Raw genomic sequence first — 27,025 nt, forward strand, 5'->3', positions numbered from 1 at the left:
ATCAACAAGAAAATTCAGAAGGGCTGAAAAAACTTCCTACCCAAAGCTTAAGTGCTTTCATCTTTTTGTGACAGGGAAGCCCATATTTCATTACTTCCTGGGTCAAAGATATATTAATCAGAAATAGCTAGTAGAAATAAGGACCTCAGTAATTAATGTAGAAAAAACAACAAAAAAACTTGCAACAGCTGTGATGTTCAATGCTCAGATCAGGTGTGAATTTTGCATGCTGTAAATTACAGTATTTTTACTAGAGTTAGCACTCTTGTGAAAGCTGTGCTGCCATCAAGCATATCTTTAAGTCTTTCCTTTATCATTTTAAGAGGAATTTCCTAAGGACTTCCATTATGGCGGAATACTGCAACAGACAGAGCTCTCAGATAGAAATAGATGCTTTTTTCACATTTGCAAGGTCAGCAGCCAAGTCTTCATCTTTGTCTACTATGTCCTTGCATGGTGGACCCTCCCCAGACTTGCCTCTCCTGCCAGCAGGTTTAGTGGCTTCAGCTGATCCTACTGCACAGATCCCTTACTGGATACCTATTAACTCTTTCCTCTGGTAACCATGGCTGTTTGTCCTTCAGCTCTGCTCTCACCCGTGGCTCTCAGAAACCTGCCAGCTGTGATGGCTTCTTCCCTCCCTCTCTCCCCACACTCAACCTGCTTGACCTGGTATCCCACACAGAACTGCCTCTTGATCATGTGTGCACAATTCACCTCTCCTAGAGCTGTCCCATTCTTCAGCATCCAGGAATATGTTAAAAGGCAGGCTTTCTTCCCATGGCTTAGCCCTGATTTTTTTTTTTAAATAACAAATGTACAATTAACAAATGTTTGAGCAGCAAAGTGAACAAGCAAATCAAATACTTATACCATCTATCACCTAAAAAATGTTCAGAACATATATAAGCTTGTATACGCAGTAGCAGATTCCTTTTCTGCTACTCTTTTCAGTAGTATTAGTGATTACCTTTTAGATGGTTTCAGTCGTCAGGCTGTCAGGGTTAGTGATGCTGGTAAAATGGCAGATAGATGAAATTCTAGATGTATGTTGTCACTGAAGGACAAGTGTCTTTGGGCAGTAAATCTATAAGAGGACAGTGTAAGGAATCATCAGAGGAACAAAATATGTCACTTCACTACAACTCACATAGGTCACCTCAATTCTTGGGGTAGTGAGAGATGGCTGACAGCAAATGTTGGAGAGAACAGGGCAGCCTGCCCTGCCATATACATAGTCATTGCTTGGCAATGCACTGCCAGAGTTTTTCTGGTAATTTACTTTGTTCACAGCACATCTGACTTTCTTTTACTCCTGACTATGCACAGCTCTTCTATGAATAAACAGCTGAGAGAGTTGGGGTTGTTGCATTTGGATAAGAGAAGGCTCTGGGGAGACCTCAGAGCACCTTCCAGTAACAAAGGGGGGACTGCAAGAAAGCAGGACAGGGACTTTTAGCAAGGATATGTAGTTACAGGACAAGGGGGAATGGGTTCTAACTGAAAGAGGGCAGATTTAGACTACATATTAGGGAGAAATTCTTCACTGTGAGGGAAGCAAGGCACTGGATCAGGTTGCTCAGAGAAGTTGTGGATGCCCCATCTCTGGAAGTGTTCAAGGCCAGGCTGGATGGGGCTTTGAGCAACCTGGTTTAGTGGAAGGTGTCCCTGCTCATGGCAGTAGTGGTGTTTTTGTCCTAATACTAAAACTAATGCTTCAGGCATGCTACATGAGCTGAAGCACTATGATACCTGCACGGAGAGGATAGCAAAACCCTCTGTTAAAATTTTCAACATTTATACAAAAGTGCTCATAAAAAGCATTTAATTATCTGTGGAGCTTAACTGTTACTTACAAAGACATTCATTTATTGTGGTAGCCCCAGCAGTGTCCTTGTATACAAAACATTTACTTAACCCATTATGTACTTAAAGCACCATGAAAACAAATTAATAGTGTACAAAGGAGGAAAATGTTTACTTTTGCTTATTTTGTAGCCAAAAGCTGGGTCTCTTGGATCGGGTTCGTGGTACCAATACTAAAGGAAAGCTATTTACCCCTCTGAATGTAGATGCCATTGAAGAAAGTCCTTCAAAAGAACCTAAGAATGTTGTCTTGAATAATAAGGAGCGTTTTCGCACTGCATTCCGAATGAAAGCGTACGCTTTTTGGCAAAGCTCAGAAGGTAGCCCATCTGTGTTGGTTTGTTTCTGTGCATCCCCTGTTCTCCCCATTTTACTTTGTTCCTCTGCATCTTCTGTTGAAGGTTTGTGACTTTCTGGGCTAAGCACGTCTGGTACCTGGTTTTACGTGGTACAATTGGGGAAGCCCAAGGAAATGAATCCTGGAGTCCAGGCAACACAGTGCTTGAAAAAAGACAGGAACCATCCATGAAAACAACAATTGATATGGGATAAAGCCAGTGTTGCAATCAGCCTATTTGACCTAGAAAAAGAGGGCACGCTGGGCGGTGAATGTATATCCCCTAAAATACGCATGCCATCGTGGCTCGGTTCATCAGCAGGGCTGCTACCCTGAGGTAGCTCCCTCCTAGACTGCATCCAGCCCTGCACTAGCCTGTGTCCAGGCATCTCAAATATCTCCTTATTGCCATCTCATAAAACCTTGTTTTATAGAGTCAAGGTATTCTTCCCCTCCTCTCTCCCCAGACCCTCTGCCCCTAAGCAGATTTCCATTGGGTGTCCACACATTTTTCCTCTCCACAGGACAAAAATGTCCACAGGACATTTTCCCTCTCAGCTTCCCTGACCACACATTTTCCTCTTCTTGCCTATAGCATCCAAATGGTCTTTAAATAACAGTTTCTCCTTTATTGAACCAGCTGGCATCAGTGCTGGACATACTACCATAGATATAGTCTGGGTGTCCACACTGGAAACTTGACTATTCTTCATGAGGGTACATGAGCTCCAAGCAGTGCAAGTGAAAGGAGACCTTTGCCTGTGGCTTCTAAACCTGTTTTAGCCTTTACGTAAAATATTCGGGCAAAGATCCACTGTAAAGGAAGATATGTTCCTAATATTTCAGAAATGCTGGAATCTGAGAGGAGATCCCTCAAATAATGTGACTTACAGATGTCCCAGAACTATTAAATCCCTTTCAAGAGCTGAACAGCGAAAGAGGAACATGTAAGAGATGGTCCTTTACTAAATTGCACTTACTTTAAGCAGCGCTTTAGTCAGACAGACATCCCTCTAATTACTGTGTGGTCAGATGTTCACACAGCTGGTTTTTGGCCTGCTTTGCAGATGCAGGAACAGGGGAACCCATGGCAGAAGACAGAGGCGACAGTAATGATTTTCTTATGGAAGATATGATCCCCACATTCAAGACAGCCATCCGAGCTGTCAGGTAAATATCTCCACTGATCCTCAATGCCTATTTTTTTTCCCCTCTCTTTTTTTTCCCCTTTTTTTTTTCCCAATGTTTATGCTTCAGGAAATCACTTTACCATATTGCTACATATTGATTCATTGTTGCTGTTATTGCTTTTTTAAAATGCAATAGAATAGATAATTCTGACTGCATTCAAAAGCACAAGACAGACCCTATTCAAAGGCTGTTGAAAAGATGCAGAAAGGAGACTGTTTTTCAATAACATTGACCATGTCATTTTTGCAAGATAATTATATTTATTATAAAGTAATATCGTATACAGTTCCTCATTAAAATACTATATAAATATGATATATTACTCAATTTTTGACTAATATTTGTATTAAACTGGAATTTTCACTAAACAAAAAATTCTGACCTGACTCTGTTCTTCTTTATTCACAATCATATGAGTGTGCAATATATTTTTCAGCTATCATCTTTTAATAGATGCTGAGGTCTCCATTTCAGCAGTTTTTGGCTTGTGACATGTGTCACCTCTATTTTCCTGTCACAAGAGATATTCTCTGGGGTTAGAAAACTCCTAGTAAGTCTCGATAATGTGCTTAGCACATCAAGCGAATAGAATTCATTCACTGATGCCCTGTTACTTCTCAATGTTCTGTTTTCCCTTGAAAAATGCTCCCATATGAAAATACTCTGCTTTCATTGCAATTGCTGTTTATTTTATTCCAGAAGTAACTAAGTTTTGGGTCAGGGACTTATCACCTTCCAGGTGAAATACTGCAAGTCTGGAGTGCCCCAAAATCATCTAAGAAAAACTTCAAGGAAGATGGTTGTAAAAATATAACCATATATTATATCTATATAACCATAGTATATACTCTCCTGGTTCTCTTCCAGTTGGGTGCAGGAGAACCAGTCACTAAAAATCCCAAATTTTCTCAAGCCTGCTGAAAGCTTTATCCCACAGTCTTTGCTCGTGTTACCCATGACTGCTTCCCTCCCATTGGAAGTTTCTTCATCCCTATGTCCTCCATAGCTTTCCCTTTCTTTCCCTGATACCTGCTTGCTTTCTAACTCAGAGACATGCTACTTATTACTTTTGCAAAACTTCTTTCCCACATCCTGTCCAAATCTAATTGATTCATGCAATTTCCCTTTAAATTCAATCAGGAGCCAAGATTTTTTTTTTTCTTGTGTAGTTTATCCAGACCTTGAATGTTAATGGGAAGTAATTCTTTCAGACAACACCATTTAATGGATTTCAGGGTCATGACCAAGGAGATTTTAAATTGAAATTGCTAACAGTGTGATTCCTGTTTTTCATTTACGTCTTTTAATGTATAGTTTTGCTGTTATCATATATGATTTGGCTAAAATAGGCATAGATATAATTCTGAAATCTAGAAAGATTTATAAGCAAGAGAGCTGAAGAGTCAGCAGCCCTTAAAGAGTCATAATAGAATTATGTTTGCTAAATGAAAGTTTATGCAAATTTTAAAAACATTAAAAAACCCACCAACATTAAATAAAAAACAAGTCAGAATCTTAACAGATAACAGGAATTCCCCAATTCAGACCAACGAGAACATGAAGACTACTGAGAAAACAAACCCCCATAACCCAAGCCTAAAACATATGAAGATAAAGATTTCATTCTTTAAACATTTCTTCTATTTGTTTCATCTACCAAGACTTAACAGTTTAAAACAATGTATAAACAGAAAAGAATGAAGAAAAATAATGCAAAATATTTTTTAAGTGCTCTGGCCAGCAGTGGTCCTTATTATAAGAATTGTGTTACTAATTACTAAGTCATTTTATAATAATAGCAATAATAACAGCAATTATATTATTATCATTACAACAACAAGAAAAATGTTATACTGCTGATTCTTCAAGGACAGTTCAAACAGTTTTAATAATTTTTCTTCTCTTCACAACTTGAACTGCTGCTAATTTCCTAACTTCCACAGTTATATCTAATTTGTGTTTCCAATCCAAAATTCTCCCAGGTGCAAAATGAAACCCAAGATTAAAATGATTCAGCATTACATATACTATAAATTAGCTTTGTAATGGGCCAAAGCATTAAAAAGCAACTTCAACTTCACAGCTTCAAAATCTCCCATGGCTTGTATTGTTCAAATTCAAACTCCAAATAAGATTCTGTAGCTTTTAACCATTTGTTTTATCCTATTAATTATGAAAAGCCAACTATTAAGTATTTCCAAATGTGATATGATGTTAGAGATTCTCTGCTTATATTTTATTGACTTGTTTGGAAATAACGTGCTCAATTTCCAAACACCCAGTGTATTTATCAATTATTTGATGAAGCTGGAAATTATCATTATGAAGTTTATATACTTAATATTTTTTCTGTTTATTATGCAGAATACTACAGTTTCGTCTCTATAAAAAAAAATTCAAGGAGACTTTGAGGCCTTATGATGTAAAGGATGTGATAGAGCAATACTCAGCAGGGCATCTTGATATGCTTTCCAGAATAAAATACCTTCAGGCAAGGTAAGAATCTTCTGGTTAATGGGGAAAATGTTTAGCTTTGCTGGCGAAATAAAGGCATACTCGGCCTATTTGTGTAAGGTCACGTGGAAGCTATGACTTTGCATAGTGTAGCTGGTCCATAAGAAAACTTTTTCTCCCAAAGAAAAAAGGCAAGTGAGTAGCTAGCAGGGATAACTGCAGCAAGAGGCCACTGGCTCAGATTTAGAACAAGGACATTAAAGTCTTGTGAATTGTCCTGACCATTGCCTTATTTGATCTGGATCAAGTTTCTCTCCTTTATCCATATATTATAGATGTTAAATAAAAGCAATAACTGCTCTACACGAGCTTTTCTTTGGGCTGGATTCTCTGCTGACCTGTACCAAGTGAAACATCTCATAGAAGTGCAAAAATGCCTCAGCACAGAAGGTTTCACATCCCCTTCATTCAGGTGCAAATTGACATAACTGAAAAAAGAATGGCCTTTGTGACTGTTCAGGTCAATCTTCCCCCACAGTTGTTTCCTCACAGAATCAGTTCATCACAATGTGCTTTTGAGGCATGTCTACACAAATTTTTGCTGCTCACACCCTGAGCCATGAGCACAGGTCAGAGCTTGAGGCCCTGAGCTTGGCTGGTCCTGAGTGCACGTGTGTGCACGTGTGTAGCTCTTTAGCTAAGTCCCAGCACAGCACTGTCCAAGTTCCCTGAGGCCCCCAGTCACTCTGAGCAGCAAAATGCCACACAGACAATTCCTCTCATGAATGGGCTGAGGGAGAGCAACCCTTGCTGCACACTCAGACCTTGGCTTTGTAAGGCTGCTCTGGTCCTTTTGTTGGACATTGTAATTTCTTATTTCGAAGTGATTTTCTATGTACTGGACTATCTCTTTTTCAAGTATATAACATGTCTGGTTCCTACCTCACTATTATTGCTCTAGAAAAACTTCTTTCTTTGTTTAATTATGTTCCACAAACCACCATTGTTACTCTGTAAAATGAGCTCTGCATCACATGAGCTTAGATTTTTTAATGCAGTAATATCTTCTTGAACTCAGGAAGTTGAGGAGTGCTCATGATATTAGAAATCTGCACCATCTATGGCGGGTTCTATATGTCTTATACTAGAGATTCTTCCATTACCTCAGACTGAGGTGTTGCATGATTTTGGACAACAGCACTTCTCAGATACTCTCTTGACTCCTGGCAGCACTAAAAGTGCCTGATATGATTAGGTCCATCTCACACAGTGGTTATGTCATTGCTTTGGGGGATGGAGTCACATTCCAGGCAGTCAGGGCAAGAATCACAGCACAGCCTCAACCCTGGTGTTCAACTCAGCAACACCATAAAGAATCACCAGTGGCAGAACTGCAAAATTTCAACAGCCATGTTGCATCTATACAGACCTTTTTAGAGGTCTTTGAAGAAAAAACATAATCCTACAAAACCACATGAGATTCCTCTTATGGTTAACAGAGAGCTAGCCAGCACAATTGTGCTTTATGGCCCATCTAACCCCTGCTTAAACCAGATGTATTCATGTGATCAGCTGAATCTCCCTTACTGTCTCACAAATTTTCTTCACTGTGTTGGCTGGATCTCCACTGATTGCAACTGGACACAACCAGGGAGGTGCATCCTACTTGTTGAGTTTATGAATAGCAAGGGGCCATAGAAGTTTGAAGAGACATGGACTGATGTCTCAGCAGAGCTTGGGGGCCTGGCCAATATCTAGCTATCTTTGTGAGGCTTGCCTTGAGCTTTTTCAAGTTCCATTTTCAAAACTCCACGGGGCACTGTGAAGCCATGCAATGCATGGATTGTCTGATCATACAAGCAGCTGGTCTGTGCACTAGTGCTGACTGGTATCAGGTCAGTTTGGGATGTGGGCTGAAAGAACAGAGACTTGCTTGCACCTGAGCAGCTGGGTATGCCAAATGAAAGAACATTTTGATATAGTAAAAGAGTGTAATTAAATGTGCTGGAGCCTTCCAAACAATCCTTTTGCTTTTGTGCCAAATAAAAAGTCAAGTAGGATTCATTGTGAAACTTCATTTAAAGTTATGTTTTTTAAACTAAAAAAAAAAAATAAATAGTAAATACAAAAATATTACTGGACAATTAGATACAGCAACTGCCAGAATGTCTTTGGTTTATTAAGAATTTAAGGAGTTCTATCTTTCACCAAGTTCTGATTTTCATTATCCAGCACAGAACCCGATGGGTCTCCTGACATTTTTAAGAGCAGCTGCTATTGGGGATTTTTTGACAATCATGCTGTTTGGTTCCTTTGAAGGAAAAGAAGTCATGTGTTTCAAATGTTGAAATTTGGAAACTGTGAGCTAGACTATTACTTAATTGCCATTAAATTACCACGTAATTGCAATTCAGTATATTGGTTGTGGACCCAGAACAGAACAAACACACCATGACCCTCAACATATTACCAAATCAACACCTGCTTTCTTTTTGAATCTTTGCTTCAGACATGCATAGCATATTCTGTCACGTGTTAGCATTTGGAGATGGACTTATGTGGTTGCACTTTTCTTTTTTTTCAGAGTAGATATGATTTTTACACCTGGACCTCCATCTACTCCCAAGCATAAGAAATCCCAAAAAGGAGGAGCTTTTTCTTACCCTTCACAACAGTCTCCCAGGTGAATTTTTTTATGCCTAGCATTTAGCACAGCCCAATACAGAAATAAAAAGTTAATTCATACCAATAAGCATGACCTTTATTCATCCACAGTTATAGTGATGATACTGAGAGCATATGTTGCTGTAAGATATGCACGTAGGTAAATGTTGAGCCAGAAAGTCATTACCTTCCCTAAAAACAAAGTACGGTGGAAATCTAAGCAATGGCTTCTTATTTGTCTAGGTCAGCTTCTCCACAGTTGGGAAATATGATTTTAAATTAATTACACACATTTGGTTGCTGATGTGCTGAATTTCTAACATTCAACTAGTAAACTCACTTAAAAGCTTGACATTAACAATAGTTCGAAAGTAAACTAGTTATCTTCCCAAAGTGAAAAAAGCTTCATTATGGCCCCTACCAAATGCCAAGCAAAGATTTTTAATGCTGCTGCTTTTAAAACAATGATTGCTGAGAGATGCTCAAAATAAATTGTAATACCAGGTTTCTGGGTGTGAAAGTTGCAGCATCTTATTGTATTGCTGCATTCCTGGTAGCAAGAATTCAATAATAAATGACATTTCTTCTGTTGTTTACAACTATCAATCTGTCAATAAATACCCATCAAGAACCACACAAGACCATCAACAATCTGTCCCCAAAGCTGTTGTAGTTGCTCAGAACAAAAGCAATCTTACAGAAAATAAATTATCCACCACAGAAAAAATCTGAACCCATGTAAATGGGAAGAGAGAGACATAAGCATATGGAAGAGACAGTGGTCATTTGGGAAACAAAGCAGATTGCAAAAATTGAATGAGCCCATATCACCAATAACTCAATGTGGAAAATCTGACATATTTTAGTTATAGTTTCTGCTCTGGTAAGATCACAGCTGTATTTTTAATTTTGTCAGAAGGCAAAGAACTGGACCTGTTAAAAGTTTTACAGTGTATTTGTTACAATTCATGTTAAAGAGCAAGTGCTTAGAAACTGTTTTCCTAAATTTTGGCATAAGTTATGGGAAGACACATATTCCTTTGAGGTTGGTTTAGAAACCATTTGATAAAGTTTTAACTTGATCATGAGCAGCCTAGCTCCCATGAAGTTATAAATCAAAGCTCTTTAGTTAGAGATCATCTTCTTACCTCCTGAAGTTTGTCCATATGGTGGACAGGAAGGAAGAAATTGAATAGATGAAAATTCACTCTGGAATCTGCTGCCAGACTGTCTCTTTTCAGCATTTCCAGTGTCTGCCACTTATTATTTGGTTTAATGAAATCGAGAAAAAAACCACACTCATCCTTGAAACTCAGATTCAGTCTCTAAATACACTAATTATAAAGAATTAGATTTGAAAACACATGGCCATCTGCAGGCCCACTAACTAGACTATCTCGATATTTGTCACAAACCTGAAATTATTCCACCAAGTCAGAGATTAATTTCAACATTATTTTGAAATTTTTTTTGCTTTTGTTTTTTCTTAATTTTTATCTTAATTGTGAACAAAAAATATTAAATTAAAAATCAAGAGTACAATTTTTAGAATTGAATTAGAATCACACAGAATTTTTACTCTTGTTTTTATGATAAATAACTAAATGGTCTCCGAGGGTCTATAAGAATGCATCACCAAGATGTGAATTGTTTCTGATAGAAATTGCTTACTGTGATGCAAAAATTGAGCACTAACTAGTGTTATTAATTCCTTGTAGAAATGATCCGTATGTAGCCAAAGCATCTACAGCAGACACTGAAGACCAAAGTATGATGGGCAAATTTGTCAAAGTTGAACGACAGGTATGTATTTCATGACAATGATGGAGACTGAGGTGCTTGTACAGAAATGGTAGAGCTGACATAAATTCTGTATGACTCTGGCTGACCCTGGAAGAATTCTACTGCTGGTTGGTAGTTTTTCATGATAGAATTTACTTACCTGGGATGTGTGCATTTTGAAACCTGTTGAATCAATATCATTATATATGGCAGAAGATCCTAACCATGACGTTTAAGTGGGACTTTTTCATTTCCCTAAACAACATATTCATCACACCTGATGTTCTGTTGTCAGCAACCCCTTCTTCTGCAGGGTCTGGCACTCAAAATGATTGCCCCCGAAGGTATTTTCGGGCCCTATCAAAAGAGAAAGGGAATGAGTCCTGAAATGCAACCCTGATGTTGTGGGACTGTTAAGAGTTACAGAATAGGTCTGTCTGCAGAGGTACTTCCATATGTTGTATTTTGGTAATGGCTATTTACCATATGGTATCAAGATTTTGTAATAATGTTGTAGACTGCTGGTGGATACTGGACTGTTAAATATCCAGCTACACTAAGAATTTTTTTGGCACAGTTCATAGGGACAGGTCTTCTTATTCTGAGGTAGTTAGAGGATAAGCTGTCATCCACTGCAGTCCAGCTTGTGAGGGAAGGTCATGATTATCCTGTAATTACCTTCATGATCAATAAAGAGCACACACCATTGCTGGAGGCAGTGCATGTATGGAAGCATGGATTTTCTTGTTGAACAACTGACTTGAGGCAATGTCATGACATTGGTATTTTTCAGGTAAATGACATGGGGAAGAAACTGGATTTTCTTGTTGATATGCATATGCATCATATGGAACAGCTGCAAATACAAGTCGCTGAGATAAGTCCATTGAAAGAAACTGCTTCTCCTGCAAGAGAGAAGAGAGAAGAAAACAAATATTCTGAATTAAAAACAATAATATATAAATACACTGAGCAGTGTGCTCGTGAAACTCCTTACAACTTCCAACAGGTTCCAGTCAACAAAGTCAGTCCTTATGGTTTCTCAGCACGAGGTCATACGACTCATTCACAACCTTTATCAACAGGTGGGCAAAACTCTGGCAAACTGCAAGCCACACCTTCCTCAACTTCATATGCAGAAAGGCCAACAGTTCTGCCTATATTCACACTGATGGACTCCCAGGTTAGCTACCACTCCCAAGGAGACCTACAAAGCCCTTACTCAGACAAGGTGTCTCCAAGGCAGAGAAGGAGCCTAACAAGAGACAGTGACACTCCATTGTCCCTTCTCTCAGTCAACCATGAGGAACTTGAGCGCTCCCCAAGTGGCTTCAGTATCTCCCAGGAGAGAGACGACTTCCCGTTTGGCCCCAACGGGGGATCGGCGTGGATGAGAGAGAAACGCTACCTAGCAGAGGGGGAGACAGACACAGACACAGACCCTTTCACACCAAGTGGCTCCATGCCTTTGTCTTCTACAGGAGATGGGATTTCAGATTCAATATGGACCCCTTCGAACAAGCCAGTCTAAAAGCGCGTGTGGGGGCAGTCACTGGTTGACTTCTCCGTGTAATGTAAGCATACTTTGTATATCTCACTTACTCTACACCCAAAGCTTACTAGTTCCAAACACCAATGGCTGCATAAGATGCATGTGATATTAGTGGTAGTCATTCTGCACCATTTCATACGATTTAATAATGCAGTTTTTTTCATGCTACCAAAACTAAGGAGCTTAGTTTTGAGCATGGTTTGCATGACTTTACCCTGTATAAATGGTACAGCTGATTTCTTCTATGATACATATCTATCTGATACTCTTCAATACAACAATGGTGAATTGATAACAGGCAAGATATGGTGGTCCTTGCTATATTTTGTAAACAGAGCAGCAAAGTAAAAATATTTTCAGGAGCAATATCCCTTTGTGGAAACATAACGTATTAATCATTTTTCAGTATAAATCAATATCTAACCAACCTAGCCAAGAACTTCTAATGTCAAAAGCACGGAAAAAGCTGAGACAAAGTATGACCTTATTGAAATGGGTTTCTGAACTGTGTTTCTCATGTGATTTCTTATATAATTACCCCTGAAATATAATGTTGAAATTAAGTTAAGGGTAGAATTTTAAATCATCAAAGCCACCTTCTGGGATTGATCATAGCTATTTATTTATTGTAAAATATAAATATAAATCCCTCAAACTACTTTGAAAGTCTTCACTAGTGTTTATAAAATTGCTCAAAGTGTGACTACAATGCTATTTTATAGAAAATCTTTCGCTAAGTCCATTTGTTACTTATGGGGCTAAATTTTCTTTCTGTTCCAAAAATAAGGTTATTCAGTGTAGGGAAGTCCAGGTTTATACACTCCACTCATTTACTGATTTGTGTGCTGCTAAGTAAGATGCATAATGTAACACTGCCTCAGTTTCCCAGTCTGTTAATTGGGAATTATACTTCCACATGTAAACGCAGGTTGTAAGGCTCAAGTCACCAATATTTGCCAAGTGCTTTGAGCTCCTCAGATATGCAGAACATCATTATTCTGTCTTCTGTGAGTCCCACAGTGTGAGATGCTGCCAGGATCTGTTTCTCTCTGTTTACTGCTTCTCTTGGAAATAGACTGCTCCAAATCCATGAATGTTTGCCATATTTAAAATCTATGTATGAATAAATAAACACCATTTTTGTCACTTGTCCCTGAGCAGCAGAGGGGTCAGGATGCTCCCTAAGCCTTGGCCAAATATTATTTTCACAGAAATTGGATATTGTATTGAGGGAGAGCAGGAAATTCATTCAACCCACTGAGAAGAAACAAATCAAAGATCTCACCAGCAGGAATGTAGTACCTAAAAAGCTAGTGAAACTAAGCCTATCTGAATATCCTATGCAGGTCTTACCTGTGTCAATCAAGGTGTCCATAAAATAACATCCATTTGATTTCAAGTTTGATGGCTGTACACTCTTTACATCTGGTGGGAAATTAAGCAGTGCAGTCAGTGAGCACAGGGTACAAGAACCAAGGCACACGTCAGCTTTAGGATGAGATTCATCTCACCTTTAACTCAATTATCTACAATGACCAAATTACTACCAGCTTCACAGGGAGCAGAGGGTGACTGACTTCGATGTCAAATGATCAGAGACACCCACAGTCAGTGGGAAGGCTCTCACCTCTACCCCACTGATCCAAGGTGCAACCTCTCTGTCATGGCTCCTGTCAAAACGACACCTGTCACTCCACACAATGGCCAGAGCACTGACCAACAAAGACACAAGCATTTGGTTCATGTAAGATGTTAGAAAGTGGTCTTTCTGTAGTGACTGCTGGTATTATACTGCAGCTGCATAACTGAGCATCCTTTGCACACCCAGTCAGAGCACAAGAACACGTTACTGGGCTTCCCAGTACTTACTGGGTATTGAACAGCCCTGGATAGAGTGCACTTGAATAGACAATATTTTGTTGGGTTTTGCCCACCATAGAAAAAGTTCATGTTCAATTCTTCAGCACTGTTGACATCTCCTAACAGTAATTCCATCCAGGGAGCTTCTATTCCTTTCCAGATGTAGGCATTGCCTTCATCTTCATTGTTTATTCTGTATTGGAAGAGACATCTAAAGGATTAGGATCTTCTTACTTCATCTGCTTCTTCTGCTAAATCGTGCTGCATCCTTTTGGGATGGATCTTCAGGGAGAACAAATTGCTGTTGTTAGTGGAGTAAATAATGCAGACCAGTTACAGCCTTTGAAGACTGGCCTGAGTCCATGGAGCTGTTCTGAGGCTGATAACTATGACGACATGAGGCACAATTTTGGTAATTACTTAATTGACAGAATAGCCATTGACGTGAAAGATAATCTCTGTTTGGTGCAATTTTTGTGGCTAAATTTGCAGAGAATAAAACTAACTCACAAACTCATTATAATTTGGTATATTGAGAAGAATTCTTTGGGCTTTGATGATTCTTGGAAATACCTGTTTTGCACCTGCTGCAGGCTTTTTGATATAGGAATAGACGCCTGTGGCAAATCGTGAGATTTAACCCTCACACAACAAGAGAATGAAAAAGAATGAAAAATGATTTTGACATTGCTACACTTCTGAAATTGGTGTAAGTGTATGCTAGACAAGCCTGCTTATTTGTCAAGGGCCTGTCATTCCTACTGATTTCATCTGAGTTTGGTCCTTCTTAAAATGCTTTCTAGATCAGAGCAATCAAAAATCAAGGCAGCCAAAAAGCAGGTACAATCTGAGAAATTTGTTTGTGACTGTCTTTGACAGTGTCTGTGCCATGCAGTTCCCTGCCCAATTCCCACTTAAATTCTTCAGTTCGAGTTTCTATTCTTTCTCATGCCAGGTGATATAAAAGGAATCTTCACTCACTATTAAATCTGGCTGAAAATCCATAAATAGCCTCATTGTAAAGGTATGTTCTTTCCAAGAGAAAATCCAAGCAAGGGTAGAGACTTGGATGAGTCTTCACCTGCACACAGAGTGCAGCCCCAGAGAAAGCAGGATCTTTTTCCACATACAATTCACAATTTCATTTGAGAGAGCTCTCTGGGTCAACAATAGTCTTCACAATAGGAATGAATTAGATTTATTCCTTCTGTTTCTGTGTGATGGTTCAGTTTAGGAGTTACCAATGCTCTTCGGGTCAGATCTTTCTAGCATATCAACTGACACTTTGTTTACATGTGGTTAATATAAAAGAGAACTGACCACTGGAATCCACTCTTTGATGACTCTTAATTCATTCCTTGAGATATTTTTCATAATCACAAAGCGTGGAGCTTTTCTCTGTTCTCCTTGAAGTCAGAAACCTTCTCAGACTGATGGTGTGGGAGCAAGGCTGAGTCCTAACCTGCCTTTATTTGTGAATTTCCGTATGATAGACAGCACTGATCTGGAAACATTTTTCTGGGCTACATTTTAGCCTGATTTTCAGTCCCTAGTGAATGCCACACATCTGAAAGTTTTCAAAAAGGTGAATTTGTGTTTACATTGTGTGCCTCTCTTTGCAGCATTATTATCAGTTGAGGTTCCTCACTTTAGATTCAAAGTGGGAATACTTGATTAAGACAGAAGGGAATGTTCAGTTGAAGTATGCAGGTATAGAAAGTGTGGTTTATGCTCTGTTTAAGGAGAACTTTAAAAAAAGGTCTAGTCAGGTAATGGCTGTTGTCACTGCCTTGGCTTTTCCCTGCACTGAATTAATCAGTTTGGTTCCCATCCAAATAAAAGGGAATTCAACATGTGGAGAGATTGATTAAAAAGTCCCTAAACTGACTTCGGCTATATTTGCTCTGTTTTTATCTGTAACTTTGCTGCATTGTTACGGTTCAGAGTGGAAGTAGTTTAAAATTTTTCTGCTCCAAGTTGTGGCCCAGGAGCACCACAAACTCAACCCAACCTGAACCCGCACTCAGTGGGGCTGCTGCCTTGTGGCCTTCAGGCGAGCACCGAGGTCCAACCAGTTTGCAAGATCACAGCCTAAAGCAGTCAGAAAATTCAGAGTAAGGAGCAAATTCGGCCTTGCTGGGAGCCCAGTTGCTGCAGAGGTGTCATATCTGCTTAGGTAAGAGCTAAATTCGTACTGCTTTACTGAAGAGCAGGTGAGAAAGAGCTGGATCTTGACTCCTTGCACCCCACAGCCCCCACCACCAAGCTTTAGGTGCCTAAGAGGGCAAACCTAAATTTTCTGAATTTGGTGGGATATCACTTTTTCAGGAGCCCAGCTGAATGTGGATGTTCACCCTGGAAGACTATTTTCAGAGGTACGGAGGAATAAGGGGCCATTTTCAAGTGTTTTTAGCTGGGCGCTGTGGGAATGAAGATCCTGGGTATCAGTTTTGCTTCTGATTATTTAGGCTGTAAGTATTGATTCTTCCAAATTCAGCTTTGAGTAGCTTCTCTCTGAAGTTAGGTGAAACAAAATACTGAAAGTGGGATCCTATTCCGTCGTCGAGAACGTGCTGGGACTGAAGGTTACATAGCCAACTGCATTTTGTTTTCTAGTTATAGCATCTTATTATTACTAGTATTTGTGCCTTGCTCACTGAAATTTTCTCCATGCTACAAAGATGCTTTTTCGGATTCTGGCTGACAAGGGAACACAACTTTTATACAAGTGGCCTTTAGTGCTCTTTATAATATTATTTATTGTAATTTTTAAACAGTATGTGTAATTTCTATTCTGGCACTGTCCAATATTTGAACAACTTTAATATGTTTATTTCAATATATTATGCAAACAATACTTCTTAACTGATTTTTTTATGTTCTGTCTTTAAAAACTGCACCACTTATTAATAAATAGAAATTTCAATTATGATGTGGATGGATTTATTTTCATTTAAATCACAATATCTTCACCCATATTCAAAGAACACATTGTCAAATATACTCCCAGCAGAGACATTGACAAAGACCCTTTTGACTTCATCTAGGCAGGACTGAACTCACAGCTACAAGTAGGTTTTGTCTGGCTTCCACAGCTAGTCCTGTTTTAATACAGTACACAGTAGATCCCACTGTTTGTGACTTCTTTTGATTTAGTGTCCATGTGACTTATACTGCTTTGAGCATATGTCTGTGGGGAAATGAAAACTGGGGGAAAATACATTCATATTAGAGACAATAATATGCTAAAATATTGTGAAACTGCAAACAAAATATATAGAGAACAAAGTAATGGCACATGAGTGAACAGAATATCCTCTGCAGGGAAATTGCTTGAATTCTGCCCCTGGTTGTGTTGCAGCATTTCTATGTGGTCTTGTGTCTGAATGAGACAGGAAGGGAAACACATCAAAAGTCACCTCTTCACAAAACAGCTGGACTCAGTGAGGTCATTTCAAGGCATTCCCTGCGGCTTCCTGGCTGTCACCAAAGAACCTGCTCTGCTCAACACTTGAAATACAGCCTAGAAAAGGTTTCTTATTTTTTTTGTTGTAAGTAAAAAATTATTCAGCATTTATTCTGTGTCTTATCCCACTTCTGTATCCCTGTAAAGTGAGGATAATTAAAAAATCCTTTAGTACTGCAACATTATGTTGTGGTGCTTTTTGAGTTAGTTTGTTAGTTTTAAATGGATTTATTTAAATAAAAATAATAAATCAATAAGAAACAGGATGAGTACCAGGCTCTCACAGCCAAGTTCTATCACTTTGTCCAAAGATTGACAGTCTGTTTTTTTTTTTTTAAACCAATGCACCAGAGCCTGGCATTCTGAATCTCTTGGGTTCGGTTTTCCACACGGCTCTGAAGACTATGTACAACACTAGCACTTTCTCTATTCCCTACATTTTTTTTGAGAAAAACACAAAGGTACTTCAAATAAATTTTATAGGCAACATTACCCCACATCATCATTGATGATTTAGCAGTGAATGTCCCAGCTTGAACTGAAGAGCAGCTGCTCAGCAGCCACAGCAATGACATTTAAATGAGTGTTTCACAGATGCAATGGGTGAACCACTCAGCTTTTGTTCACCTGCACTGAAATGTATTGCATTAACATTTCCCCTTGGCTGTCACCCAAATACAGAAGCCTGACAAATCACTAGATTTCAGTAAGGCACTGGGTCTGATCTTTTAAGAAACAGATTCTAAAATGGTAACAAGGTGTGATACCTATCCTCAGGCAAAGCCCTGATTATATCCAGGGAGTTTTTCCCTCCAACAAGCTATGCTTATGTTTATATGGGACTTCTGAGGTCTTATATAATTGTCCTCCTCCTAAGCAGAGTAAGACCTAGACTTAACAGTTTAGAAAGGGTAAATATTGATGCATCCAGTATAGCTTAAGCAACAGTGTCAGGACTGGAAGTTTCTCAGTGTATCCTTCTCTTTCTTCTCAAGATGCTTTGATTTTTAAGACTTACCAGAGTAAAATGGTCACTTGATTAACATAAAGCATCCTCTTCGAGCACAGAGAATGGATGGAATCAGGAATACCAAGTCCCATGGCACAGAGCAGCAGGAGAGTTAGACTGTCTTTAAAGAAATTGCCCTCTAAGAAGATGGCTGATAGCCCGGTGTGCTTGAGACAGCACCACAGCTTTTATCCTCCTTCCTTGTGTCAGATGTAGATGGTCAGCAGAATCTGACAAAGAACCATGAAAAAAGATGTGAGATGTGCTATGAATGTTTTGGCAGATTTGATGGGATCAGTTATGTGTCTGGCACATATCCTAACAGAAATAAAATTGCTGGATAGGTCAATAAATATTTTTCTAAGTAAGTTCTGGATGGCTGCAACTTCTCTGTATCTTATCAAAGCTTTATGAGACTCTGTGTTTACAAATGCCAAATGCTTGATCACGAACTAACATCTTTGGAAGCCCCAAAGGAGCAGTGCACACTAGTGTGTGGGTCTGTAAATATCTCGTGTGATGTATCTAACACACAGATAACAAAGAAGACCACTCGGACTTCATGCCTCTCATCCCTTCATGTTTTCACAATTTCCATGCCTCCTTTTTTTTCAGTTTTTCTCCTTTTTCTGCCCTAAGAATATGCTTGAATTCATACAAGTTTTACAATGTCAGAAACTTCAAAAGAAAGTATTGCCTGCTTTAGACAAACAAATATGCAAAATATTCTTACTGAAAACAGTAAAAGTGAATGCTTGTAAAGTTTAATGCTCATTCTTTTCAGGAAGTTTTGTGGTGTTAGTCCCAATCTTAGCAAAATATTGATAAGAAGAATTAAAGAAAGAATGTTATAAAGGGCAGGAATTATTTGCAATTCTAAATACATTTTCTGAAAGAAAGTTCTATGAATGGGAATAAATACATGTTTATATGTATAACCATATATTTAGGGTTCAGCAAAGCAATGTGCTGGGTCCTGCACTTGGGTCACAACAACCCCAGGGAGCACTACAGGCTGGTGAAGAGTGTCTGGAAAGGTGCCCAGAGGAAAAGGACCTGGGGATGCTGATCAACAGCCACTGAATATGAGCCAGAGTGTGCCCAGGTGGGCAAGAAGGCCAAGGGCATCCTGGCTTGTATCTCAGTGTGACCAGCAGGACCAAGGAAGTGATTTGTCCCCCTGTACTCAGCACTGGTGAGGCCACACCTTAAATCATGTGTCCAATTTTGGGCCCCTTGTGACAAGAAAGACATTGAGGTGCTGGAGCATGTCCAGAGAAGAGCAACAGAGCTGGGGAAGGGTCTGGAGCACAGGTCCTATAAGGAGAGGCTGAGGGACTTGGGGTTGTTCAACCTGGAGAAAAGGAAGCTCAGGGGAGATCTTATCACTCTCTACAACTCCCTGAAAGGATGTTTGGAGCCAGGTGGGGTTTGGCCTCTTCCCCAGGCATCAAGTGACAGAACAAGATGGAAATGGCCTCAAGTTGCACCATGGGAGGTTAGATTTGATATTAGAAGAGATTTCTTCAATGAAAAGGTTGTCAAGCACTGGAACGGGCTGCCCAGGGAAGTGGTGGAATCACCATCCCTAGAGACATTTAAAAAATGTGTAGATGTGGCACTTGTGGACGTGGTTTAGTGGTAGACTTGACAGTGCTGGGTTAATGGTTGGACTCGATGATCTTAGAGGTCTTTTCCAACCTTAATGACCCTATGGTTTTATATACAGTTTTGAGGTGAAATATTATTCTTCTAAAAAAGACTGACAAATAAACATAATTACATTTAGAGAATTATCCTTAATAGAACTTTTGCATAAATAAATAAAATAGAAGAACATTAATAACATGTGAAGTTAAATTCAAATGAAAATAAACTTTATAGCACTAGTGAATTTCTTAATAAAATAAACTAAATATCTTGTAAAATTGTAATGGCAGAGGACTAACAGAGAAGTGTTGAACTGCAATCAGGTTTTTTCAGAACAAATGGAATGTACACAATTGATACTTTTTTAAAGAAAATTTATTAACCAATTACTCAAATGTGCTTTCATGGAAACATTTGCCACAGTATAAGGAAGTGTAACTGAAAATAAGAATTCAATCCTCTGGAGTAAGCTTGGGTTAGGTTTGCTTCTTTGTTCTTTATTTAAAATCAGCATTTCCTTCTCTGTTGTACATCAGCATCTGGTGACAGAAGGGGCACAGCTGGACATGTGTTTTCCTACTAGGCATATAAAACAGGTTTGCAAGATGCTTTAGGTACTACAATATTCCATGTACCACAGCTCATTTTTAGGGCCCAGATGGTTCATACCTCAGCCAGGGTGGAGGGTGGTGCTACCTGAGAACAGTGGCAGACCAGGACAGAGCAGGTGAGAGGGGATGCTGGCTGGTGATGCCATCACAAGAACGTGTGTCTGGAGCCCTTGCAGTCACTCACACATATCAAAATTACTGTGTAGAAATGTGGTGTTTAAAACGTTTAAAAGACTAAGAAAAAGCCAGAAGGAAGAAATAATGCATTGCTTTCATACTGTGCTCTCAGCCCACGGAGAGATAAAGCACCAACATTCAGATTTCATTTTCTCCCTCCTTACCAGAACACCACACTGTTCTCTCTCTTACAGATAAACCACAAGCATTTCCTTGAATGTGTGTTTATTTGAATTGCATTAGCAGGGACTTAACCTGCCTAACCTTCAGCAAATGAATGCATTTACTCGGTATTTTATATGAATTATAATTCTGTTACTAAGAGACACTAAAAATGTGTTCTTTTCCTGTTCTGGATTTTGGGATGCTAGTTACGGGCACAGTTCTGCCACACAAAGGGATGCTGGAAAAAGAAATCATGTAAAGACTATACTCCTGAGAAAGCTAGTTGCTCAGAGGGATGCTCTGAGTGAGAACACAGCATTGTCCCCAGGAGTCAAAGTTGGGGCTGAACAATAGCCCCCTCCCTGGTCACCTGAGCATTGCTCGGCAGCTGAGGAAAGTTAAAATTACAGAGTCCCAGGGTAAAATGCAGCATGAGGCAAAACCTGCTGAAAGTCTAATTATCCTCACAGCCAAACATCAAACGGCTGGAACTGATCCCAGTGCACACATCTTCCTGGCTATATCTGGTTTTGTCAGCTGTTACAGAGAGGACTTTCATCCCAGCCTTCTTGATGTGATATTGAGCAACTGGTAATTAAGTCTGTAAAAGTAAGTCTTGTCAAAGAAAAGGTATTTCCATATTCCACAAGCTGCAGCATTTAGTCGCGAGTCACAAAATTTTCCTTTTATCACACCAGTAACTTCCATATAGAATTAAATAATTTTAGATGCAATGACATGCCTGTGCATAATGCTTTTTTGTGAAAGGCAGAGTGAAAGAAAACAAAGGTAAGACTGTGCATGTATGTGCACAGACATACATGCACATTACACATTACATGTGTAAGCATGTTATTTACCAGCTATAGCTCTATTAAATTGGCTGCAGTTGCCTTCCAGCTTATGAAATTCTTGGTGAAGGCAGGGTTTTCAGGCAGACAGAGACACAGCCCAACCACACACATAACCTGATCACTAAAGCACTTTTTATTTCATAAACTGACTGTGAATCCACTTGGTTTTCCTTTTATTAATTGCTACAAGGTTGTGAGTTATTTCACAAACTGGAGTGTTTTGTGGCTTCTGATAAAATTACTGAATGGACAACCACTGGCTTTTAACAGTTTGCATCTAAACTCACTGATATCAGAGGAATCACTTGCAGTCCACTAGATTAAATGGGAGCAGAATATTATCCACTGTTTCCAACAGTGATCATCTCTTGGGTACTACTAAATATCACTCAGCATCACTGAAATTGCCCTATGTCATTGCTGTGACCAGATCTCTCTCTCCCTTCCTCAACACTTCACCGTGATGCCAAGCAATTTTCTGTTTTAACTGTCATTTTATTCCTTTCGAGGTTCCACACTTAAGACACACTTCTGGTTTCATCTCTGTTGTCCTGACAATGTCCCTTGTTTGAATTGAAGGATGGCTAAAGCTTTACCAAAGGGGCTTAACCTTGTCTACCTCTCACCATCAAAGGTGGCGTTGGTCTAACTGCAGTAAGAAGAGCTGTTCCTTTAAAAGGGAAAAAAAATCCTCCATAATTCAATTCTACTGCCAAAAGGAGCTTCCAATACACACCTGGCCTGTCACAGAGCCTTTCCATGCGGGATTCAACAGGCACTTTGTGTGCTTATGATTGTGTTACCTCTAGTTAGTCCTTCAGGGATTAAGATGATAATTTTCACAGGATTTTAAGGAAAGATTGTCAAGCCTGTCTACTCAAAGTTTTTCACAAAGTGTTTATTAAGACCTGGCAATAACCTCCAGTTTTATATAGGCTCTGAAGATTACAGTCTTTGTCAAGAGAAGTCAGGTAAGTTGATATTAACTATTCCAGATGTTGGTGTTTTCGCACGTATTTGGAGGAAATCATTTCAGCTGTGTTATTAAAGCTCAGTGGAAATGTAGCAAATGAAATGTATTTTTATTAAATGTATATTTATTGCATTTTATTGCATTCTCACACAAATAAACCTGAACTTAAAAAGTAGTGGTAGCAATATAATGAAGTATGCAGTTGTAACATGGGCATATTTTCACATTAACTTGAAATATTTCTTTAGAGCTCGTGCATGATGGTCTTCTTAAAATGAGAGATGACCTTTAGATGTTGGAACTGAATGAAGGTAAGGGAATTCTCTTAACTTCTGTTCTGCTCTGTTAAGCGTGAAGACATGAGGGAACTACTTGATATCTCATTGAACTCTGTACAGGAAAAATGGAAACAATTCAAACTTCATGGTTACCTGCTACATTAAAATGAGTTCTACTGGAGCACAGCTAATAAACACATTGGTTTCAGATTGCTGTTAGCCCAGAGTAACAGAGAGGTATTTAATGAGAGGTATTTAATAAGAGGTCTTCATGAGTGTATAAAGGTAATCGAACTGGATTAAAATCTCCAGTTCAGCAGTTCAAGGAACTCTGGATCAACAGTTCTAAGTAAAATGAATTCTACTAATATCATTCAGCTTAAAATAAACAGAGGAGGATTATCATATCCAGTAGAGGTGAAGGAGAATTTGTAATCAAAGACTTGACCTTCAGTCTCTATCAGATAAATGTTTGGAAGGAAAATATTCTCTGAGTCAGTTTATGGGATTTCTTTCTGCTCACAGCTCTGTGGCACCTGTGCCTTCAGTGCCTGTGAATCTCAGTATGGTTTGAAATGAAAATTGTGATTTTGAGCTGGAGGACAATAAGGGTTTCATATTTGCAATCTGGACATGTATTTCAGTCATCACAGTAGTGTCACTTCAAGAGAGATACGGTTACAAAGTAATGAAGACTTGCCCATGATAAATGAAAATTAGATATCAAATAAGCAGAGCAACGCAAATGTGACATGTATCGTGAGAGTTAATATTACTAATATTCACACTGCTGAGAGATAAGGTATTTCAGGCAACAGTTCTAGGAATTTTTGTCACACATGGCTTTGAAATTTAGACAGCATAAATTTCAGATGGTTAATGTTGGCAATAGATTTTGGGAAGCAGCTAAAAGCTAATGCTTCAAAATTAAATCAGCCTCTACCAACTGAGGAGCAAAGGTGGTCCGTAGTGATGTCCCCAGTATTAGGACTTATCTGCAATTTCTTTTTAAGCATCTTCTACTGGCCAGGGGTAAATCTGGCATTCAGGCAAAACAAACACTCCCATGAATGGAGGATTTGTCATCATTTTATACCAACAATATTCAATATTTGTTTGCTAGAAGTAGAACAAGATTTGTCTTATTACGATCCATCCTTCCAGGTTACAATTGTCTGTTGTCTCAATCCTTAGATGCTTTGCCTGGTTGAGTCTGTAGTGTGTTATGGCCACACTAATGCCTTCTCTGAATTCCTGCTGGAAATCAGCATTGTATGTGGAGAAAATTCTGTTTGTTAGCATGGAGGAAGAGCTCAGCAGGTAGAACAGCAGGGAACTGACAGTTTAGGTGAGCGAGAAAGCATCTCCAAAAATGCAAGGGATGCTTGGAAGCACAACTTTGCACCTCACTCTATTTTGTTTGTACTTTTACAGCTATTTTTCCTCTCTCTCTCTCTCATTCAATGCTTTGTAAGATGGTCCTTTCGTGTGTTAATCCTCTTGCCTCTTCTCTGTCTTATAGGAATGTGCTCTCTCTAGACCCTGCTCTCACCTGCTGATGTCAGATTATTTTCCCTGGCCCACCACCATGAAAAACTCTGAGCCAGTTTAAATAAATCAGTAATAAGTTAGATCTTTGACAGGAAATTATCTACCATCTACCACTTTACCTACGAACCTTTATAAAACAGCTGCGTTTGCCCATCAGTCTGTGAAATGCTTTTACCAAGGATTTCAGTGTTAGTCAAAGTGTGATTCACTGGTGACTGAGGAGAGCCCATGTTCCTCAAAGAAAGTCCCAGAAATCAAAATTCCTCACTCTGGATGAGCACTGGCCTTTGATCTATAGAGGCAGACTGAAAATGGGGCAGGGGATGCCCTCTTCTCCCGCCTCCTGGGTCTATTATTTGCCATGCAGAAAAAATCCTTGTGAAGGACAGAGGTGTAGGGTCTTTCAGGGCTGCAGGGACTCTCCAGCCAACCAGCCCCACACCTCAGGGACAGTACAGTGGCAGCAGTTCTGTTGGCCATGTTTCCTGCTGATGTCCCTTGGGTCAGTGAGCACAGAGACAGCAATGGCTTGGTCACACTTGTGTGCAGGGAACAGGTCACGAGGAATGTGCTCAGAGGGTCTGTGGCCCATAAACACTGAATCATCATCATGAGGCATGACTCATCCTAATGCAAATTTTGCAGAGCCAAGGAGACACTCACTTCTCACAGTACAATCCAAATTCATAATGTTCTGTTCATAAACCAGCACATCAATGCATTTCTGACCTCAAAGACAATAACCAGTAGTTCCCCTTCAACAGGACACTTGATTAACTAGATGCACCAGCCACTCTAGACCCCCTGCTCCAAAACACATGAAGTTACATACCTCCCTTCACATGATCACCCAACTCCCCATCTCCCAAAGCCTTCCCTCCCCAGCAGCCATGTCCCTGCACCTGTGAAATGTACCACTTCCTCACACTCAGCTCCACTGAGGCTTATCTCTCACTAGCTCCTCTCTACTTCATTCAATCAAACCAAAAAGGACAAAAAATACAAATCTTGAGCAGAATCCAGACGTGGATTAGTTTTATACCTGTCTCCATGCAGACTAAATCACTTCCATCACATCAGGATGTGAATGGGCTTGAGCTACCATACTAGTCTCTCCTAAGTACAGTCCACAGATCAATGAAAAAAAGCTGTTACAAGTCCCAGCAAGCTTCATAACATCAGAGAGTGGAAGTGGGGATAGCCTTACCAGGCAGGGTGTCAGGCCCTGTGATTTTCAGGACAGCAATATATTAATGATCTGTAGTCTAGTAGTTTGTCAGATCCCAAATATTGTAAGAAGAGTGAAGTTTAGAGTTCTTTGGTACTAGACTGGTCCACAGGACACTGGACTCTGTCCATGCAAAATTAGTCCAGCTCACAGGAAAGGTGATGGAGTACAAAGTCTGGGGACTGAGATTTGGTCAATGCTTTCTCTCTGCCTCAGTCCTCTGCTTCTGCACATGCTGTGCAGAAACCATAGATGAGTCCAGGCTTGGGGCTGAGAAAAAAGGATTAGGCAGATGGGCTAAATAGATAGGATGAACTACCTGAAGCTTTCAGAGCTTTGCTTGAGTTAGCAGAGCTGGCACTTACACACTTTTGACTCCTTAGACAAGCAAATACAGACATTTCAAATACAGAAATACTTATTTTGTTTCATCATCCTAAGGAAGAGTCTCTTTAGAGCCACTAAGTACAAATTACCACATTTTCAGAATATGTTAATTCTCTAGTGAGTTCAATATGAGAAATATTTTAAACATGATGATAATAGTTTACTAATCAAACAGTATTATCTTCAAGATAATGATTTGCTGTGCACTTGCAAGATTAGGTATTTCAAGAGGATATTAAAAATGCAGAGGGTTTTTTTTGCTAATTTTCATATGGTACCTCATTTTCTGACAATTACAGAGTTATTTGGCATGTTCCAATACCACAAAATGAGGGGAAACATGAAAAGAACCTTTTTTTTTTTTTTCCCTGACCACCTTCAATTACATCATTGAAATCTGGAAAGGAGCTTGTGGTCTGAAAGGCATGAGCTGTTAATCCTTCCTAAGCAGCTATACAAGGCAGCACAGGATAGAAACCTGGTGACAATAACTACAGAAATACAAGACTAGGGATGACTGGACAAGCAACATTTCTGCACAAAAGAAGCTCGGTCGATATCTGGTCTAAAATTGAACATAAGCAAATTTTATCTTGTTTTAACAGAAAGGATTTAGGCATCTGATGTGTTAGTGTCATTTAGGCACAGGTCATCCTGCTAGAGAAGAGGGTTGTATCACCAACCTTACCAAGTCCCAAAAAAAGGCACAGCTATGTAGGACTCAAAAATCAAGAGTTACATGCTAACTCATGACACTCACACATATATAGAAAATACTGATTGTGGGATTTCTGTTTCTTTGCCATTTCCACCATCAATCTTTCTCTGCATTGCAGAGATCTACTATTTCTCCCATGGTCAAATCATTCTGGGACAAGGGCTGGACAAAATTGCACAACACCACAAATATCACCAAAAGAGCATTTCTCTCTCCTAGACCAGCCAAACCTGCTGGAAGTCAGCATCCATA

General features: G+C 39.4%; 1 protein-coding gene across 1 annotated transcript in view; it reads left to right on the forward strand.

Moving 5' to 3' along the window:
• Positions 1-16,635, forward strand: part of KCNQ3 (potassium voltage-gated channel subfamily Q member 3) — a gene marked incomplete at its 5' end in the record, with an annotated part of 199,258 nt that extends 182,623 nt beyond the window's left edge. Inside the window, 6 exons of the mRNA XM_029959262.1 lie at positions 1,999-2,186; positions 3,271-3,373; positions 5,759-5,890; positions 8,433-8,531; positions 10,231-10,315; positions 11,088-16,635. Of these exons, the coding sequence (XP_029815122.1) occupies positions 1,999-2,186; positions 3,271-3,373; positions 5,759-5,890; positions 8,433-8,531; positions 10,231-10,315; positions 11,088-11,825 (1,345 nt within the window). The remainder of the gene's footprint in view (positions 1-1,998; positions 2,187-3,270; positions 3,374-5,758; positions 5,891-8,432; positions 8,532-10,230; positions 10,316-11,087) is intronic.
• Between the last annotated feature and the right edge of the window lie 10,390 nt (positions 16,636-27,025).

This window comes from Manacus vitellinus, unplaced genomic scaffold (assembly GCF_001715985.3).
Source record: "Manacus vitellinus isolate BGI_N305 unplaced genomic scaffold, ASM171598v3 scaffold_1_pilon, whole genome shotgun sequence".
In the NCBI taxonomy this organism is placed as follows: domain Eukaryota; kingdom Metazoa; phylum Chordata; class Aves; order Passeriformes; family Pipridae; genus Manacus; species Manacus vitellinus.